Genomic DNA, 21931 nt, shown 5'->3' on the forward strand with positions numbered 1-21931 from the left:
AAACCTTCATACTTATAAGTTGGATTTGGGGACATCAAGCGGAAAAGTTGCAGATTGCAACCAACTGAAACTTCTCCCGTGTGCAAAGTGAGGAGGAAGAACTATGGTGGCTGACGTGAAAACAAACGGCCCCATCTTGAGCCAGTGTTTGGTTTGTCCGTTCTGGGCTACTGTAGAAACCCGGCAGTTCAACAAGGACCGTGAAGTATGTAGATATAAAACGGCTCATTTTAAAGTAATGAAAAACAAAAATTCGTATTAATGAGTAGGTTGTTTAATATATAATAGTTTTCTTAAATGCTACACACCGACCCTTTAATAGTATATTAAATTATCCTCATAACAACAATGTGTGCAAGAATTTCATAACTGCTGTGCTAGCGTGTTATTTCAAACAGCAGAAGGAAAATTGAATACAGCTTAGATTTAACAAGGTGGGTGGAGAGCAGTTAGAAGCACATTTTCCCTGCAACAGTGCAAACAACGAGGCATGAAGCACTTGGACATGTAACAAGTTAAAGTAGAGGCTGAACAAACATCACTTTAAATATGCTTCTCTAGCAGCAAACAAGTGAGAAAAACAGTTTCACCAGGGACGAGAGTGCAATGTGTTCAGAAAGAGTCTCTGATCTTGGACCTCCAGTTTTTGGCCCTTTCAAAACCATTTTTGGCAGTCTTGAAGTCACTGAAAGCCTGTTTGATCTCCTCCTCTGTGGTCATTACAAATGGACCTGAAGGACACACACGGGTAAGTGTTACAATACAAATGGACACACACGGGTAAGTGTTACATTACAGGTACTGATTAAGTTCTGTTTTTGACACAAACTTTTCTTTTGTGCAATGATTTGTTCCCAACTCAGAGGGAACAACACATGACGTACCCTGTTGTACCACAGGCTCTTTGATTGGTTCTCCAGCGATCAGCACAAAATGGGAATCTTCAGAGCCCTGAGGAGAAAAATAAGAAGCATTGATGTCCTCATTGTTTTTGTGTGAAGTGGACACTTTTTTAAAAAAAAAAAGAAATGATCTGGACCCCACAATAGATCCCAAGAACATCTGTAGAGTCACAAGGTGAATAAAGAAAGAACATAGCATTTGTGTTACATAAAAGTTTAATATTTTTCCTTGTGAAATACTAAATATCTCCCCTCAATGAGGTCTCTAAAACCATTCATATTAAACAATCCGAGAAGAAAAAACAAAAACCCTTTTTGATTGAACTCCTCACAACAAAGGTTGGGAACCACAGTTGTGCTGGTGCATCAAAACCAGCTGAATAAAAGCGGAATGAATCTGATTGATTTGGGAACAATAAAATGGAATTAAACCAAAACGTAATAAAAGTACCTGAGAAGGTTATGAAGGATATTTAAAATCTTGGAACAGAAAAAACTAAAAGGCAGTTAAATCAGTTAAATAACGTAGGGGTGACTTAGATGCACCACACGCTTCAGAAGGGAGGCAGATTGCATACCAAAGGTTGAACAGAGATGGACTCCTTCAGGCAAAACAGAACCTGGGAGACCAGAAATGACGTGGCGCATTTCTGTGAAGGGACAAGCTAATAAAGAGGGCGGAGGCTCAGCAGGTTGGCAAAAAATGGAAACAATGAAGCTCATTGTGGCCCACAGGGGATGAAAAGTGAGTCATCAAATCCTAACTGAACGGAGTCAAATATTTTCACTGTTTTGAAAAAGAAAAAAAAAAAAAAAAAAAGATCGGCTACCACTTGTTTCGAAACAGCGAACAGAAGTTTCTCACCTTATTTTCTGCTTTGATGCAGTCTCCGTCTCCAAACACCACGGTGTGATGAGGCTCCACCTTCTGCTGCTCTTCATCTGGGCCTTTGAAAACCAGGAAAGTTCAGTTTTGTCCTTTAGGCAACACTGGAGCTCTTTATCTAAAACACCGTTTTCAGTTTCCACGGAAATCTGATACCACTCATATTTTTATCAGCTACATTTCAACAGGACAACCATACCGTTCAATGCGACTCATGATTTTTATACAATCAATGTCTTTATTTGTCCTTCATAATTACATTAATTACCAGAAATAAAGTATAAACCCACCACTTCATTTCCCCTGGCTCAACTCAAACACAACACATCATGTGAAATCTAGTGACGGTGACACATGAATAAACATCTTATTTATGACGATTGATGAGGTTTGTGGTCTTTGAGATCTTTTTGTTAAAAAAAAAAGAAAAAAAAAGAAAGAAAAAGGAATGACTTCTGGGAGAAACGTCTCATTTGGGGAAACAAAAAAAAAACAACAACCTTGGTACAGTCGGATCAAAGTCTTGGTCAATTAAAAGGAAAATAAAGCGGTTCATTGGAATTACCATTTAACTTTTCACCCAAAACTAGCATGTGCATTGTTAGTAGTTCCACAAACGAAACCCCTGTGAGTTAAATAGAAGTACAGGGCCAGACACCTGCACGTTTCAGACATTTTGACCCGCTTCGTTTGCACGTGGTGAGTACTGACGCTAGACGCTGAGAAAGCCAGACACTTCCACTTGCACAGCCAGCTGGTCCTGATTTGGCCCGATTACATTTAGAGTTGGAGATTCAAGATAAAAAAACAAACATCTTTAATCTTTGCAGCCAATTTCATCCTCTCGTGTCATCAAAACATCTGCCGGCTATTATGACCAGTCAGAGAGAGATCCTGCAGTGCAACGAAGGAGTACTCAAATCAAAATTAAATGTTATGAAATATTAAAAAAAGGGGGAATTCTGACGGAAAATGGGTTTCAACAAACCAAGAAAGCCTTTAAAAATTAGTTTGTTGTCTGAGAAGTTATTTCTCATGCGAGGGGAATTCCCCGTGCGCACAATATTGTCCATTAGGCAGGACATGCTGTACTTCACAGTATAATGTCAAACAGCATTAGTAATACAACGGGGCGTAGTTATAACGTGTGGGTAAGGTGACTGATATGAAGCCAAACTCGTAAGATGGTCGTATTTTATGCACAGTAGCACGAGAACGTTTTCCACTGATGTTGCATTCGGACGCAAGTGGAGCGGTCTACAGAATGAATCCGTCAGGCTTTAAAGGGGAACACATGGTTCTTTTGGCTGGACGTAGTGAGGAAGTTGCGATTGGACGGAGATCACACACATATTTGTAACGTAGATATGGCAGCAGGAAGAGCAGGAGTGATCAAACAGACTGAAAAGAGCACACATACCCAACTTGAAGAAGAATGGTGGTACCATACAGGAGGCAAAATCACTAATAATCTGTACTGGACTATATGAGACTGGCAATAAGAGAAAATAACCATAATCTCCTAATGCTGCAAATCTGTACAGTGGGACTTTTGGGGAGAACGTTAACCAGACAAAATTCACCGACATGAACGGATCCTGAGAGTGTGTAGATGAATGTAGTCCATCCTGTCAAACAAACGCATTATTCATTTTAAAGTATTTGTGTAAAAAGGTTTTTGGTTAACCATTTATCGGCTCTTAAACCTGCAATTAAAGTGTTGGCCACTTGCAGGCAGCAGAAACCAGTTATGAGCACAATAATTGATATCTCTAAACTTATTTACACACCCAGCAGTTACGGAGGAACATCATTTCCACAGTGCTGCTGTTGGTTTCTACCTTCCCCTGAGGAAAAAGTTTGGCTCTTTAGCTGCTTAATGCTCCACTATGTCCACCTGTTGGCCAACTATGTCTCTCTGCCATTTGATGCTTAGCAGGCAGTATACAGTGGGCTTTTACAGCTTTTTCCACTTTGTTTAATGTTGATTAGTGAGCTTTAGAGATGCTGGTAAGTGGATTTTGTTTCCTTTTGACAGAGCCAGGCTAGCAGTTTCTACTTTCTGCATCTGCATGGCCACGAGAGTCTGTATGATGTCAATTTCTGCAGAGCGTTCATCGCCCTGTGTAATTTGGAACCTTTTGACCATATTATTGCAGATGTGAACAAAGTTGATGATCTATATGAAATATTTCCCCCTTTTCTTTTGTTGTAACCGCTTTCCCTCCTCGTCTCTCTCGGTTAATGTAAAATACTGAGCTGTCGTGTGTAAAAACAGCTTTACAGTCCCAGAGGTGTTTCTTGACATAACACAATGACATCGTATTCACATTTCTCAAGCGCTAACCTAGTGTGAACCTTATGACCAAGATACTTCAGAATGTAACCTGTAAAACACTAAACAGTACTCTTACCATTAACAGTGGGGTGAAATATGAGAGCACTATTTCATATTACTGTGGATGGTCACAAGGATGTTTGAGAAGATCTTATGAATCTCATCTTAAAATATTAAATAAATACCCCTGAGTGTTGAATTTAGGCGTCTTTTTAATCATTCAATTTAACTTTAAATTTTGAGGAGTGATTTCTACTTGATTAAAAAGTCACATTTCACCAAAAAAACTAATCTTATAAGAAAAAATGTTTTACATTTCCATGTTATATTATCCCTCGTTCAGTTTCCTGCCACAAGAGGACAATATTCAATAAGGTGTGTGGTAAACAGGGTCGTCTCATGGCAAGGACACTTACCCTCAGTAACAGGAAGTAAAAAGAAAAATGAGGGCTGGCCATCAACCATGACATGCGTTGTTGTGTAAGCGTCCTTACAGAGCACCCACAGGCATTTTGTTATTAACAAAGCCTCTACAGACACACTGGTGCATTTCAAAATCACCTACCTGAGGGCACTGGCTGCACATGCAGGGCACCGGTCTGCAGCATGAAGTCCAGGTACAAGGTCGGTGTCCTCGTGTAGACCTTAGACTACAAGAGGGAAAAAGAAAACATGCACACGCACACACGCTTTAAATAAGTTGTATAAAACACTCAAACTATTAAATAGTGGAGTCAGTGACTGTCACGCTCATTTGTTTAGAACTTGAGAACCATCTGCACCGCTGTTCAAATCGGTTGGGAACAATAGTTTAAGTTGTTTTGTTGTTACCCACATAATCCACACCCTTCTAAGAATCTTTGTTTTTCAGATACAAAGCCACAGCCTATTAGTAGTTCCATGGCTTAAACTTCATGCACTAGTCAGCTTTGTATATCAACGTTTGTTTAGTAGGGATATCGTGAGTGAAATGTATGAGGTTACCTTTAAGAAACTCAGCATTGAGACTTCGCAAATAGGAAACAAGAAACAAGAAAAGTTAAGGAAATGAAACCTGCATTTTACAAGAGTTAGTTTCTGTTTAACTATGGCCATCTATTGAAATACAATAGATACAGGACAGCATTTTTAGGGACTCAGCACAAATAAGCAGTGTAGGGCAAGTTACTTGAAATGTAAATAACCAGTCACATTTGGGAAAGACACAAGATTAAAGTCTTTGTTGGCTAGGTCTCACTGTCACAGGCTCAAATAGCATCAACACATGACAGATCACCGCAGTTACAATAGCTATGTCAAAACACATTACATCATCCAGTTTTTTATAATAAACGTATCAATGTATCAAATAACGGGACAGTGAAACGGGTCGCTCTCAGTGCTGAACCTACAGAGAATTATCTCCTGAATATTTTCCACCTGCAACTTTAGCTTCACTCTCACTGGGCTTTTTTCAGCCATAGCAGGCAGCTTTTCTTGTTCAAATGGCTCTTAAATCTCACTGCACTACATGCCCAGCATCAAACAGCAGACAGCCACAATTACATACTAGCTGGTGAACAAAGTGGAGCATTTAGATAAATAGAAGTTGGTGGAGACCAAAACCGAGCCAAAAGAGTGAATATTGGACATGAATGATAATGTTGATCCATAACTGCTGGGTGTCTAAATAAACAGCTGCTTGCAAAAAAGTTTGCTTTATCAACTTTAAAGATGATATGCTCTGTTCACAAATTGTTTACGCTTCCCTCGAGAGGCCAAAAAAAAAAAAAGTTTCATATTAATGTCACGATCCTGCTGAAAACTGGTACCCAACGACTTACCGCTGGAACTTGCCAAAGTCTCTATGTCTTTAATCCTACATACAGGGGCTTTAAAAATACAGTAAATTAACTTTAGAAAGAATACATTACTAAAGTAAGATTTTTCTGTTAAACCCAGAAGTTGTAATGCTCGACCAGTGTCTCATGCACTGCAGTGACAAAATTCACTCTCCATCCATCATCAGCCCTCACTTCAGTCTCCACATGAACTACTAACGTTCACAAGCGTAATAAAAGCACACGCACGTCATTGTCATTTTTTCCTTTTTGCCTTGAGCATCCAGCAAATGCACAATCACGATGCGTTCAACGGCGAGTAGGAAAATAAACATGATAATCATTTTCTAAGCTCTTTTCTCTCTGTGGCTTGATTTAATGATGCTGCAGTGACATCACAACCCTGTGGGTGAATCACACACACACACACACACACACACACACACACACACACACACACACACACACACACACACACACCTTTGCTCCTAAAGCTTCTCCAGATATCACAGCGACTATAACTCCTCCCTGGCTGGGTTTGGGAATCTCTGAGCTTTTAAGCTCCTGGTACGCCGGTTCCACCATCTTGTCTCGACTTGGCAGGTTCACCCACAGCTGTAAGCCCACCACGGGCTCCTCTGACACGGGCATCTCAGCATGGACCACCCCCTGTCCTGCAGTCATCCACTGGTGGACAATGAGACATAATTCAAATACACCAAAGACACAATCACACGCTGAGGCTGTTTACCATTTGTATGTGTTTTTGTATAAGAACCGAGAAGTGGGAAGGGTTTTAATAGCCGTGGGTGCAGCGAGGCAATGCCGGTTAGTTGGCTGGTCCACCCTTCTATAAACTTAATCACGTTAACCTTTAAAACATTTTTTTCCCTTTAATTTTTTTAATAAAAAGCAACAACTTTTGAGCAGTATTATACATATGCTATATTATGCAAAAACACCAGTTTGGACTTCAAAGTGATTTTCAGTCAAATATAGATATATTCATCCAACAGGCTTCTGAATATAAGAATATCATAAATACATTGTTAAACGTGTGAGCTGGTTTCAGGTAGCGATTTAAAACAAACTGCATGAAAATAAGTTTAGTTCAACAGCTTCTTCTCCTTTAGTCCAGCTAGAAATCTGCTCTCAAAGCTAAAGCTTTAATGCAGCTGACCACTGAGTAGTCATCCGTGCCTATTCATCATGTGGTTAGGCTTACTTTATTGTGCTGGTATTTACTGAATAATAAAACATTCAGAATACAACAGAGAATAAACCAGAAAACAAAGGCAGCACAAATCTGTGCAGCATTGAAAATTGCATTAATTTGTGATTCAATTTAAATCCAAAACATTATTTTGCGATAAAGTTGTGCAGTCCAACTTGGAAATCAGCTGCCAGCTTGGGTACATGAAATCCTGATAAAGAGAGACCGTGTTTGAAAATATGTAGATTAATTAATTTAAACTACGACACAGCTTGTAATATAATTATGCTCATACCAATGGGTAACTGAGTAACAATTTGGTTTTTTTCTAAAAATGGATAGATACCATACAGATGTCACATTTACTGAAACTTGAACATTTTGCGTTGGCTTTCCGTCTTCACCGCTTCCTTTACTACTTTAATCTGAGACAGTGTTGGAGCTTTCCCTAAAGCACAGGCAGGCAGCTGTTTGAGCATCTGCAGCTCCAACATGACGTCCTATCCGAGGCTACGTATGGTGCACATGGTGGGTTACAGCAAATTCAGCTGAACTGACTGAACTTCTGCAGCAAATTGAAGCTGAGTCAGCAGCCTGAGTGTAACTTTACTACTTTAAAAAAACACAGGAAACAACCCACAGGGCATGATATCCAATTAGGAGTGCACAACATTATAATGCATATGCCAATCGGCTTGAGTCTCTCTGCTCTTGTAGTTTCGTTCACGTAAAAATAACGAGAACTGACTGCTTCTAATTTACTATTATTTGCTTTCTTGCATAGCGTTAGATTGATCCCATCTCATGTCAGCATGTTAAATATGCAGCTACAGTCAGCCGCTGGTTAGCTTATCTTAGCACAAAGAGTGGAAACAGCTAGCTCTAACATGTTTTATCTCTTTGGCCAGGCACAGACAACTTCCAGGAGTCTTGTCAAGACTGAGGTTGCTAGGCAATCAGCATCAATGTGTACCAACATTTTTATTTACTTTTACACTTTTGGTACAAATTAAACAAACTTGATTAGAGTGATTTACAGTTGCTGGTAGGAGTTCATCGGGCTAACTGGTTTTGATAAGCTAAGCTAACAGTCTGTAGCTTAATATGTGCTGCACAAACATGAGAGCGGTGTTAATCTATTCATCTAACTCTCGGCAAGAAAGAAAAAAAAAAAAAAAAAAAAGAAGTTGAGCATTACTTGCAGATCTCCAGCTTCCAGTCGCCCCGAATGTCCACAGAAGTCTTCATGGGCCGTGATCCCCTCTAAGACATAGGTTACCTGTTTGAAGAAAGACACATGTAGATTCTCATAAAGATGACTTAAGTCATATTTCAAAACTACACTTTGATAACTGGGGCATCTGCAATATATTTCATCTTGTTTAAGCCTTATTTTGACCACTTCTTTGACATCAAGTGATGGACTTTGCATTAAGTGAAATTTAACGTTCCAGGTTTAATTAACTCGGGCCATGAGCCTATAAACGAGCGCTACTTCGACACTAAAAGTGTGCGCTTGTTTCCCGGGCCCAGTGGTCAGACTGGACAGGAAGAGAAGTGCTGAGTGATGGTCACGGGTTCAAAGGTGAACATCTGTAAGGGAGGAAAGTTCAGGCCCCTGCAGTGAGCTGCCTGTGATCTGTCTCCACAGCTGTGTGATTTCAAAAGTCATGCGAGTGCGAGCAAACACACCTGCTGAAAGGCATGCTGGGAGTGTAGCCTCGTCGGTCCACCCGCACCAGGAGATTTAAGTTGCATCTGCCAACTCAAATACTCTTGGGAGGAACGTCCATCTGAGGACAATATCTTTATTTTTGTATAAGTTTGACCTTAACTAAAGATACATCCTGACAAATTCATCAATGTGGCTGAAGTATTACTGTTAACACAGAGTACAGAGTTACATAATAAAAAACTGAAAACAGGACAAGCTTGTGGTGAATTCAATATGCAACAACAAACAAAGTGATAGATTTATTCATGAAGCCATTTTAAAAACATACCAATCACTAAGTGGTTCAAGCCTTAAGAGTAAACTATATTTTCCATTCCTTGAAAAGTGAATTAAATCAGATATTCTCCCACTTTATAGATGCAGAGCAGAAACCAGGTAAGTGCAGGCAAAGGTAAAAATAGCTGTCCGTTTCTAAAGATGCATTGTAATGAAAAACTAAGTAGTTAGTCCATACGACACTTACTGCAAATATTCTGTGACCATTTACTGTCCAGACCCATGCTCAAATGTGATTTTCCTAAAAGCAGCAAAAATGTATTTGGCCATTAGAGCAGGAGAACATTAAACAAACCAGGAGCAGCGCTAGAATTCATTTGGAGTCGCGTTTGTCCGTGTAATGAATGTAGCTGCTAAAGGTTCCACTGTGTTCACCAGCTATTCTCTGAGTCTTTCTGCTTTTTGGTGCTGAGCAGGTAGTGTACAGGTAATTTATTAAGAGTATTTGGGCTGGAAATAGTTGCCAGTGAATAAATCAAAACGGTATCGTTGAGGGCAAGAGAGCAGCTAGGTGCCAAAACTCTCGGCGGAGCTGCAGGGAAACGGCAGGTTTGGCTGATATTTCTCTGGGTTCATCACTACATGCAGCATTTTTCACAAAAGAAAATGTTGATTAGTGCAGCTTTAAAGTAAAAGTGATCCAAATAAATCTGTTAGAACCAGAGTTCAAACATTAAATATTGAAAGGTTGGGGAAAAATATTGAAGTTTTACTCAATAGCTGTAGCTGTATTTGTAACCCTTAAGCTCAAATGATATCTTAAAATAGTTCAATTTCTCTGGAAAACAGTCCCAAAAAAACCCAATTTAAGTTATTTCAATTGTCAATTTGACAAACGTTACATCTATCAATTAAATAAGCGATAATTAATTTCAAAGAAATGACAAAATGCAAGGAAGGAAGGAAGGGTGGGAATTAAAAACTGGGGCAGCTGTAGATTCCAACTGTCCTGAATGAGTAGGTTTTAAATACGTTTGTGTCAACACAGAAGCAACATCTACTTTACTAAAATGATCATAGACTGGAGTGAAATACTGCATTAACAATGTAAATTAGAGCTCATATTTTAATATGTATATACAAGAGCCTACTGCAGTAATGTGATCACATTTTTTGACCTCTGTGTTCAGACAAACTGGGACAGTGAACTTGTCAGTGGCTTTGATGGAGACAGAATAAATTCATTCCAAATGCCAAAAAGAATAAAACGAAGATGCATCAGAAGGCGGGACAATTGCCCTTTCAAAATAAGGGACTTTTTAGTGAGTGGTCATGATGAACATTATTTGAACACAAAGCTTTCTGGGCTCAACTTGAGCTCATGCAAACTAAACAAAACCAGCAGATATTATTTCTTTAGCTTTCTGTGGGATCTTTTTAATACCATGACCCTAAAATCAACATGTGTGGAAGGCAAAGATGAACTGTATTGGGCTGCATACTGTCCTGCTGTCGCCATCTTGTGATCAAAGTGCGAATTTCACCTCTCAGTGAAACCTGCTGGTCCTGCGCTTCCGTTATCTTTTTTTAGTCATTTGCCAGCTCAGCACTTTTATATGGTTTTGAGGTATTACTGGGGAATTGTACTTTCTATGGTCAGGAAAGTACTGCTATAGTTAGATTCTTTGTGGTGAGTAACATCCTGTTGCTTAAAATAAAAGAATGAGGTTGAAAACATTCCGATTTTACTGCTTTGCACTGGAATATGGAAAATAATGTGATGAAAGATTGTATTTTTACAAATATTATGAAAAGAGTTGTAATTTACGATTACTGTCATTGACTAATCTGCAGATTATTGATTCATTCATCAAAATGATCCTAAAACCAAATGTATTCAGTGTATATCATCACATGAGACAAAGAGGAGCACATTCTCACAGATGAGAAGCTCGACCTGATAAATCATGTCAAATACATTTTTATTTATTTAGCCAAACATCACAAAATAGCCTCAAGGGTCTTTACACTGTAAAATCTTTACGGGTTTAATCATTTTTAAATCAAAAATAGTAACCTATACATAATAAAAAAGACTTCATTTCAATTGAGTTAAATACAACAAATTTCATTGATATATTAATTAGATTTGACTCAGAGATTTGCAGCTGATTTAATTCAAACAAAACTGAGTAGAATCTAATTATATTTCACCAGGAAAGTAAAAGATGCAGAAAATGGATTAATTGTACTCATTGAGAAGCCTTTGATTATAATCAGCTGACACATCAACCCACAGTATTTTGCACCACATGGACATCAATCAGCAATCATCTGACAGCATCAGGGACAGGGGCTGCTGTTCTCCCAAAGGTAAGACATGTTTAACTGTTATTAGGTAAAAAACTGTTTAGAACCAAGTTGCTGCTGCAGTTGAACATAGTTTTGCCCTCTTTAAGCCACAAAACATGTCAATACTGCGCTGTAAATCAAAATTAAGCTAGTGATTCAAAGTCAGTCAGTCTGCATCGTCTTTGATTTTTCTAAAAATGTAGCAAGGACTAAAAAAAAAGTAATCAGCTCAATGTCGTAATTTCATGTTTTCCAAAGAACACTGTGTAAAATGTCCTTTTAACCTATACCAGCCAATTTAATTTGTCCAATTGTCCTGGCCTCAGCCCGAGCTTCCGTCCATCCCCCACATTAACAAGCTATTGTTAGCTAGCAAATTACCGAGCAAATAGGCCTCATTATTTTAATGCACAAATGTATGAACAAGTGTACTCGCTGTAGTTACGCGTTACATTCACTGCATTTCGTTTTCTCAAGTACAATTTTTACTCTCAAGTATCTTGCTGTTGAAAGCAGTATAATTTTCAGCTTTCGTACATTCTGTTCTCTGTAGGTTTCGTCTGGTTAGCCGTTCAGTTTCATGTCTCTGTTCTCAGTACAAGAGGCCACAGAAGGAGATTCACATGGAATCACCGCCCTACTTCAGTGCATGTATAGTATGCTTTTAAACAGTGGTTCATGCTGACTGATTACACCGAGCTGCTTTTGGTCTTACAATGATATTAAATTATGAACACTCATTAAATTTGAGGCTTTAAAGCTGGTTTGATTATTAGTTTTTCAGATGCAGGACGAGTTTCACAGAATCACAACGGTGCACTTTGAATCAAAGTTAATGTCCGAGCTGGATGAATTCACTCCCAGGCTGCTGAACCTTCTCCACTTCAAGAGCAGAACCATGGGGCTGAGGTTGCAGGCTATCCTGCTCCACTTTAATCTACAGGAGGTAATGTTAGCCTGAGATTCTCTCCGCAAAAAGAGAGAAATAATTGCACGTTTTTGAATAGTCTGAAGTGTCAATCAGGGGGTCTTGGTTAATTCTGCACACTGGCTAAAACGCATACTTTATTAACACTTCTATGACGTGCTACACAATATTTCTTTGCTGGGACCAATGACTTCTCTTAAAACCTTTGCTGTGAAATGTTTCATTAGGCTGGTTCCTAAGACAGCGCATCAAGAATCTGTGATAGGGGTTTGTTTTACCGTAACATAAGCCACCCGTTTTCAAAAATTGCAGCTTTGGCAACTTTTAAGTCAGAAGACTTTTACTCCACAAGTTTAATAATGTGTACTTCTGTCATTTCAGGCCACAAGCCATCCTAGCATCAACATGACAAGATATGTTGTCTTCCGTGTTTGAGGAATCTACAGATCAACGATTAAAAGATTATGACGCAAGTAGATCAAAATCACAAAATACAAGCATAACTACTTTTCTCACAGTAATTATTGGCAAGCTACTGAGTTTTGTTGAGTCATTTGTTGCCTCTAATCGGCCCTTTCCACAGCAGCCAATCTGACATAGCACATGATGACGATGTTTTGTTGTCTCTTTTAGCCACTTGTTAGCAAGGGCCTTTTTAAAGACATGTCAAAGCTTCAAAATTTAGAGGTATATTTATTTAGAACAAAATGTTAAAATATCTTAAGCTTGTGTTAACTATAGACCTTATTTCAAACCCATTAAAGAAACTATTTACTTAGAAGTGCAAAAACATATTTTGGTGTTTTAGGACCCACTCCTGCATAGCTCTATTTGGGAAAGACCTTCTTGTTAGCTGTAAAGTCTGAATTACCCAACGTTCTTACTATGTCAGGGTGGTGATGAAGACAGTGTGCTGCAGGACCTTGTTGTAGAAAAGATGAAAATCTACAACATCATGACACATCAGAGATTCCTGACATGTATGTAAAGAAAGAAAAAACCTCTGACCACAGCTGAAACTGTTCAGTCAGGTGAATAAAAGCATTAAGACCTGGAGAGTTTGATACAAGGACAAAAGATTAGCGTTTCTCCCATTTACTCTGACTTAAGACTGAATTTAACTGGTACATGCCCCAACTTTATCAGGTGACCTAGCAAGGGTCCCCAACTTTCTTCATCATATCTAATATTTGCTGCTCCAGTAAATAGCTTGGAATGCCTAAAATGTAACATTTTAAACAAATATTCTTACGGTCTCAAATCCTCTGTGAGGATGGTCTGGAAAACCTGCCGGCTTGCTCACTCTGAACTCATCCAGCATCAGGAAAGGATCGAGGTTTCTCAGCTGGAAATACAATATTTATGGTATTACATAAATTAGTGTTGTGTTTAAAAAAAAAAAAAAAAAAAAAGGTTTACAGTTGATCTCCATTAACTCTGAGATGCTGACCTCCTTTCTACCGATGCTCCTGCGGACATGAGCGCCAACTCCCTCCGACTGTTCCACACTGAGCACCGTCTTTTCCACCTTCCTCACATTCATTGTGTTGGTACAGGATTCACTAGTCACTGCAGAAACATAAAATATACTGTTTTTATTAACGACAAAGACAATAAGGCAATCATGGACATAATGAAAAATTGTTTTGAAGCAACGTATCCATGTTTTTTTCTCTTGTGGACAGTGAGATAAAAAAAGAGAGAAAAAAGCTAAAAAAAAACTTGTCCGACAATCAAATATCTTTAAAATATTCAACATCAGAGTAAAGAGTATCATTTGAAATTGCTGTTTTTGACAAGTACATTTATTAAGCCATTTATCGCTTAATCACATTTATGTCATTCACATGTCACAGAAAATGTACATCTATCATCCTCATCCTCACTGACACTAATAAAGTGTAACCAGTTTCCAAGCATGCAGTGGATAAGGCAGGGTAACAGTCAACTTTACTCTCCATTTCTTTAACATCTCAAATAGTCTACATTTGCGTTCTAAAAGCAAAATTGCATCTTAAATGCAATTCAACCTTTACATTGTTTTCACGGTTTCTTTATAAAAGTCTATCTTGTAAAAAAACTAAATGGCCCAAACCTTTAATGGGAAAATTCCCAAATCAAATCGTGCAAAGTAATATGACAAATAACCGGATGTCAAGCAATCACAGGGGCTTCCCGGTTTCAGAAATACTCTTCCAAGCATATGGGAGGCACACAGCTGCGAGTGCATCAGCTGAACGGTCAGCTGATCTGATCAGCTGGTCGTCAGCTGATCTCAGAGCTGCTGCCGCCAACGGCTTCCTCTCACAACTTTGCCGTACATTAATTTCCATCATCACGTCTGTCCCGGACGATCCCCGCTCTGAGTGCATGCATCCTTAAATTTTCTCAAAACTGCAGAGTGCCAAATTAATAACAAATTAATAATAGTTACGGAAAAGGCAACAAACTCATACAAACCTGCAGGTCTTTACTGGGCACAGACACGGGAACAATAAGAAGCTAATTATAATAATCACAATAAACGGACCTGTTCTTCCGACTTAGGTGTGTTCGCGAGCTTTGTCGTAACGTTAACAGCATTGACACTACATTTGAGATATGTTGTACTGTAATAGTTTAACGCGTTAGGGGTTTCATTTCTTCCGGCGTTCACCTCAATTTGCCAAATCGGTAGTTCATTTTGCGATTATTCCGACACCACGTGAATGCAGCACAAATACCCCACCCAAATGTTTTTTGTAACGTTAAAGGATGAGTTTTGTTGTTAAAAATGCAATCGTGACGGGTTTTGTCATGAGGGTAGGCAGGCAGCTGCTGTCCCGTCTTCCCACTGCTTAGACAAGGAGTCAATTAGCGAGTACCGGACCGACCCGCTAACAACTCCTACCCCGGCACGAGTCACTCCCGTGTTTAACATTCTGTTCAACGGTAAACCGCATCGTTAACAACCCCACCTACCTTAAACGAGAACAGTCACGACGCTGTTCGGTTTTACAATGTTTATGTCGACGTTAGACTGACCGCCGGGTTGTTGTGACTGCAGCTCCGTTCACCTGCTCAGGTAGGATACAATAAAAGCCTATCTTGAGCTATGGGGTTCCACGCATGCGCAGTGTAACTGGAGCTAGAATTTGAAAATTTGAGAGGGTTACAGCAGAAGGCGCTATACATAAGGTATGAGTTTGCTCAGTCAACTCTCCAAGCCACATAAAAGACACGAATACATACAAATAAAAGAAACAAAAGCAGCTCAAATCAACTCACCACAGGAACGAGGAGAAAGCGTCATTGAGTGTTTACCTGGTTTATACAGAGGAGCATTAATGAGCTACACCTGTGGTCTATTGGAACCCTATCAGGCTCACTTAGGGTGGACTGACCTTTAGGGTGGGCCAGCTAACCCTACCACATGTAAATCAGCCATGTTGTAAACAGTGATGTAAAACAGGTTTTTCATCCAAGTCCTGTCATTGAAGTGTTGTGAACGTACCTGTAATTACAGTTTAAAAACGACTGATTGGGACCTTAAAGATGAACACAAATCTGTATTAGATTTAGGATATAATAGTTGTTATAGTTCCCCCTCAAAAAAGTCAGTTTCACAGCATTTATTGTAGTCCAATCCATTTAATCAAGGCCACATAGGCCCATCAGTCAACGAGAATAGACGACGGGTTAAAGCCATAGAAGGCCTTGCATCTGTTGAATATATTCTTCGGTTTTACATTTCTCCACACTCAGTTCAGAAGCCTCTGCAATGTCCCGCTGCTGACGGCACATGATGTCCTTGGCGATTCGCATGCTGGCAGCCTGTCCCCCGGCCAGGTTGACCGCATGAGGTCCAACCTGTGTGAAGGGGGACGGGGACATAAGCGACACGGACTGTGAAACAATTGTACAAATTGTTGTTGAGACCTATTTTTTGGCCACCAAAACACTCTTTATAAGACCTGCCTGAAGAGCTGTATACTGCCCCATCAGGTAGAGAGGGCAGCCTTCTGCCCACTGTAAGCTCTCTGATATGCACGGCCAGCCATCTATCACCTTCATGGAGGGACAACCAATGCATCTGTTAGTGTCGCATTGTTCAGGTTACATCAGGAAAGATGAATCCATTAATTAAAAAATAAATAAAAATAAAAAACACAACTTTTGTTGAGTTCCCCTGTCCTAACTTCTTAACATACATAGACAATGTATATAAAAAAACATTTGTATGTCCGACCCACCTGAATGGGGAATTCCTTCATCACCTCAGATAGCAAGGGGTCCTGTTTGACATCCAGTTTGCAGCCGGTAGCGAGCCAGATCATATCGCCGGTCCAGTGGTCCCCAGTGCTGAGTGAGAGACTCCAGGCCTGGCTCCTGTAGCACCAGCTGGCATCACTCACCTGGACAGTCGCATGAGATTCAGGTAAAAAAAAAAGACTTCCATCCACCACACCCTCAACCTTACACCCTGCGGGACGCCCACGCTCCGCTACCTGACAGTACGTCTTCACGTCCACCCGTCCATTCAGGATGAACGGCTGCAGATGGACGTAGGCCTCCGGGGTGACGGCCCCTCCTTTCCTCGCCTGGCGAATCATAGCCAGCCGTTTGTGGAGGCTCCGCTCATTGTAGAACTGCCTCAGGTGGGCTTGGCCGTCCATCTTGATGCCGTGCTCCACGTGGGAGTAACGGCCCACCAGGCTCTCTACGTCGCCCACATCAAACTGCTTTAACTGCGGGAGAAACAATGAGGACCGATGTGCTTGTGCTGGAGGCCGACAGGTACATCTACATTTATGGTTGGTCTACATGCAGCTTCACACTGTCACTAGACCTGGAGGTGCTTCCTCATGACCCATGTCACATGGCTGGCACCTTGCTGCAGGGCAATTGAGACGACATGAGCGCTGGTCAGACCTCCACCAACTACCATTACTCTCTGCCCTGCCTCACACACTACACACACATCTACACACACAAACAAGCACTTGTAAAGGGAAGTGTTGCATCGAGGACGGGGGGATCAAATAGCCACTGAAGTGTGCCGAAGCACGGGAACCTCAGGTGAAAGTAAAGTTGTATTCATTATTACGACAAAAAAACAACCACTAGAGGCATTCAGTTTTTAAATAATGCTTAAACGTTGTTTCCCCGCAGAGCTTTTCTGTATTATTGTGATGTAACATAATGCTCAGAGGAAAGCTGACTTACCTTGAGTCTCTCTCTGTCTCGGACCATCTGTGTCTTTGAGCTTTTGACGAGCAGTCGGCAGGAGGTGCATGAGGTGCACTGTGTGTTGCAAACGCTCCTCTGGGTAGCTCTCTGCAATGCTTTTCACCCATGAAGGGATGTTTGCCATCTGGGCGCGGGTTGGACCTGTCGCCATAACGACCTGGCGGGCTTTTAAGACGGTGCCCTCTTGAAGTTGGACTTGAAAATACTTCACCCTCTTCCTTTCAGTCACTCTCGTGGCGTCACTCTCTTTCATCCAGTCAGCGCTGCTGTCCTCCATCACAGGGGTGACGCGCTCCACTGTTCCCTTCAGCAGCACTTTGTCCAAGTCGTATCTCTCCACCTGCTCGTTCAGATTCACCAACTCAGCAAATAGAAATGCTCAGATTTCGGTGCTCATGCTGCTTAATGGATAACTTTAGCTTAATGTATTTTTTTCCATCTACTGTAAGTGAAGACATTTAGACAAATATATCTTATTTTATTTTTAAAAGTGCAATATACGGGATTCAGGGCATTATTATAGCAGCAACTAACTTTTTTCTATGGAAAGACATATTGGGGTAATGTCTATCTGAGCAGAGAATGAAGTCGCTTTTATTCTGTGCGTTGTTATCCAAGTTCCTTCTAGCTTTGACCCTCCGATCCCCCTTTAACGTTAGCACTGTTAGCTGCTAGCTGCCAGCTCACCCGCCGACATTATGAGAGCCATTGAGAGGCAACAGAATTGCTCCCCATCTGATATAAAGCATCTTTAAAGTGCCATGTGTCATTTAGGAGGTAACGCGACGCCAGGAGTATTGTATAATATTTTGTTTAATGCAAGCTTTTGACTCTATGATTTTGTCTGTTCTTTCTTTGACTTTAGGTTGCAGAACACACTCACAAATATATTGTGTCTAACCTGATCTTTAAAGAAATCCACACTTAGTTTGGTTCCTGGCAGACTGAAGGATAAACTCTTCTTGAGTGTTGAGGTGATGTTGAGACGTTTCCTCTCTTTCCTGCCGAGCCTCATGTCGTTGAAAAATGCATTTTCGTCTAGAATGTAAACCTGGTCTGGGAGACTGTGAAGCTCTGCAGAGCGATCAGCCTTTAAAACAAACTCCTGCAGGGCTGTCTGTCGAAGAAAACACACACACACACACACACACACACACACACACACACACACACACACACACACACACACACACACACACACACACACACACACACATATGTGCTTATTTACATCCGTACTGTAAAAGCACTGTCGTGGCTTCCACTTCAGGGGAAGTTGTTTGTGTTTCTACCTTATTGAGAGGGTCTGTGTGCACCAGTGTGTGTGAGCGCAGATGAGGGATGTTCAGAGCTGTGAACTGGCTCTCCCACAGAGCGGTCCACGCTCCATAAGAATCCACCACTCGGAGACTCATCGGGGGAAAGTCGACCCTCTCTGATATCGTCGACTTTGCGAGTCGCGCCTCCAGCGTCAGGCCTGCAGACACTAATCACAAAGAACAAAATACCTGAACTGTGACGTCACATGTATGTCAAAATGAAGAAGTAGTAACAGTGACTGAGGATCATTCATTTGTTTCGTGCCTTGTAATGTAGCCCGGTTCCACAACATTTTATATTTAATGAATGAAGTCTGATTATCAAGCTGATACCAAACTCATTCCTGCCAGGAAAATCAACAGTACAGCCGGTCAGCCAGTCGGCATCTATAGGCCTAATACATCAACATGTATTGATACAAAATCCAAATGAGTCGGGATTAAGAGAAACGAATAGGAAGTGATGACTCAAGATAAAACATAAAAAGTGACTTACTGACTGGTGATGAAGGAATTCCTCATTCATGTCATACTGTTGATACTTGATTTAGTCTCGTTTTAGTAAGTAATCATTTAAAATATGATTTAGATTATTAGATCATAACTATAAATAATGACTTTTGTATTTGTATATGGCAACTAATGATTATTTTCATCATTGATTAATCTGCCAATTATTCTCAATTTCTCAATGATTTGATTGATGAATAGTTTGGCAAATAAAAAAAAATGTTACAGAACACTGAAAAAAACCCTTCAGAATCTTCCACAGCCCAAATTGACATCTTCGAAATATCTGATTTTGTCCGACTAACAGTCCAAAACCCCAAAATACAGTTTTTTTTATTGCATAAGATCCAAGAGAGCAGCAAATCCTCACAATTTAGAAACTGGATCATGGCAATAGTTGACTTAAACAATGAATAGATCATCAAAATAGTTGATGATAGTCGATTAATCGACCAATTGTTTCACCTCTAAGTGCAATAATCACTTATTACTAGTCAAAACTGAAAGAATACAAATTGAATGTATATGATTTAGTGAGTGAAAACCAGCTCATGGTACCAGCTGTCGCCCTCCTCTTCTTCCTGCCACAGCAGCGTTTGTTGTTGGAGGTTTCTGGGTTTGTCTGAGGCCCTGGAGGGTCCAAGGAGGAGGGGGAGAGGGGTAAATCATGTCCAGGGTCTGAGTTTGGATCGGGATCAGGGTTGGATAGCGAGCTAGCGAGGGTCAAGGCATGAGGGCCACCCCCTATTATCAACACATCGAGTATCACCATCTGAAACACACACACTCACAGACACACACAATGCAGACAGGTCAGTGTTGAAGTTGGAAACAAGGGTGGGATTTGTACTTTCAAAGCCAGAATCAGTTCCTTAAAATGTCACATGTGTGTCACTCTGAGGCTATGGCAGTTTTATTTCTATAGTGAATAGTGTTACTAGTACAGTATTCATTTCAAATTCAATCTCAGATGCAAACAAATTGAAACATATTTACTGCAACTCGAAAGAGAACGCCACAAAAATCAATTCATTTTTTTACTTTTTTCTTCGCAGACATAGTTTCTATGAAGTAAACACGCTCCATGAGTTATTCCTAAAACTCAAAACTACACATTTCAAACCACACGTCGTGACAACGCTTTGTCTGATCATTTGAAGCAGTGTGTTACTTAATGTGCTTCAAACTTTATCAACCCATCCGCACGCTGTGTGTTAAACCAAGAGAAATGCACTGCAGAGGTCAACGTTACTCGACACTTTCAGCTGCTACGACGATGAAACTCTTCTCAGCCCATGCTGAGTATAGTATATGCTAAGTATGTACTGTACACAGTTTATGCTCAGTGCATCACAATACCTGCTTGAGTTTGGATCCTCAGCTTGTGCCAGCCTCTGAGACGGTGGAAACGTGCTGCACTGAGCGGTGGCAGACCTCAAAATCTTTGCGACAGTGGCGTGTGCTTCTCATGTAACTCAACCCGCCTCAGCGCCTACAGATTTAGCTGGACTGGAAATAGCTTTTGTTTGTGTGTCTGCTTGTATAAATTTAGTATCACAACTCATCCCAGTATTAAAGCAGTACTTTACTTCAACTTTTCAAATTAGCCTATTTCAGAACGTTGAACATTTTTCAAATTTATTGATTTTGAATGTTTGTGATAGACTGTTTAAAGTCTTTCTTTATGTGTTGAGAAACTTCTCCTACTGTATCTTGTGGGGTATTTTCAGACTGTGGTATTAGTACGAGTAGTATACAGAATACAACATTTTTTAGATACTGAGCAGGTGCGCTCACTGAAAGCAGATCACCGTAATTTAATAAAAGAAAAGAAAAAAAGTTCAAACATTAAGGCTATATGAGCATTTTTTGCTTACTATATTCACCTTTTAATAAAATACCAGCCTGACATAATGTGAAAGCAAAAAGTAACAAACTGGCTATTACAGTTTGTGAAGAACCGTTAATGATTGCTTCGGTTTCTAGTTGGACGGTTCATTGTGGAAGCACACATAGTATAAATGTATATCCACTACCGAGTTATTTACTGTCACAGAGGAAGTCATAGCCTTTCAGTAGTTCCTATGCGTGATATAAACCATAATTTCCTCTTATTTCTGTGAACTGTAATAGCGTTGAGGTTATTGGTATTGCCAAAAATCAAGGAAGTGAACTTCCACGAATCGAATATGAATACAAAAGAAAGGGTTTTATATGACATGCAGCACAGTAAAGTATGAGGAGTGAGTGTCAGATAACATCACTTGTCTTCTAGCTTTCATTAGTGAGACCTTCGCTGGTGTTAGTGAATGGTGACATGGAGAAAATGTACAGAAACAGATGAACTCTCTCCTCAAGTTCTGTTTTCTAACAATGAAAATAAAAAATCAGACAATGAGTCCCCGATTTCATTTAAGATTTACTTCACTCACTTCCTCTTCTGTCATCAGTTCCACGTCCATCACTATGTCAGTGGCCTTTCA

General features: G+C 40.2%; 2 protein-coding genes across 3 annotated transcripts; both read right to left on the minus strand.

The window, feature by feature from the left end:
* Positions 1–258: 258 nt before the first annotated feature.
* pir (pirin) lies at positions 259–15468 on the minus strand. Of its 2 annotated transcripts, none has more exons than XM_068730603.1 (10): positions 15352–15468; positions 13841–13959; positions 13643–13735; positions 8358–8438; positions 6427–6633; positions 4692–4776; positions 3372–3416; positions 1768–1850; positions 885–951; positions 259–731 (listed from the first exon to the last, which is right to left on the minus strand). In XM_068730603.1, exons 2-10 carry the CDS (start codon positions 13931–13933, stop codon positions 613–615), a joined length of 873 nt encoding a protein of 290 aa, XP_068586704.1. In that variant the 5' UTR covers positions 13934–13959; positions 15352–15468; the 3' UTR covers positions 259–612. The 2 variants fall into 2 exon arrangements, with proteins under 2 accessions (XP_068586704.1, XP_068586705.1); XM_068730604.1 differs by lacking the exon at positions 15352–15468 and adding an exon at positions 14486–14566.
* Positions 15469–15870: 402 nt separating this feature from the next.
* zgc:113276 (uncharacterized protein LOC553748 homolog) lies at positions 15871–20858 on the minus strand. The gene is made up of 10 exons (XM_068730701.1): positions 20808–20858; positions 20007–20234; positions 18912–19105; positions 18521–18736; positions 17596–17959; positions 17219–17352; positions 16878–17117; positions 16623–16784; positions 16348–16437; positions 15871–16239 (listed from the first exon to the last, which is right to left on the minus strand). The coding sequence occupies exons 2-10, from the start codon at positions 20218–20220 to the stop codon at positions 16069–16071; spliced, it is 1785 nt and encodes a 594-aa protein (XP_068586802.1). The 5' UTR covers positions 20221–20234; positions 20808–20858; the 3' UTR covers positions 15871–16068.
* Positions 20859–21931: the final 1073 nt, after the last annotated feature.

Source organism: Cebidichthys violaceus, unplaced genomic scaffold (assembly GCF_023349555.1).
Source record: "Cebidichthys violaceus isolate CVI_PGR_0920_01 unplaced genomic scaffold, fCebVio1.0.p SCAF_5, whole genome shotgun sequence".
NCBI classification, from domain to species: Eukaryota; Metazoa; Chordata; class Actinopteri; order Perciformes; family Stichaeidae; genus Cebidichthys; species Cebidichthys violaceus.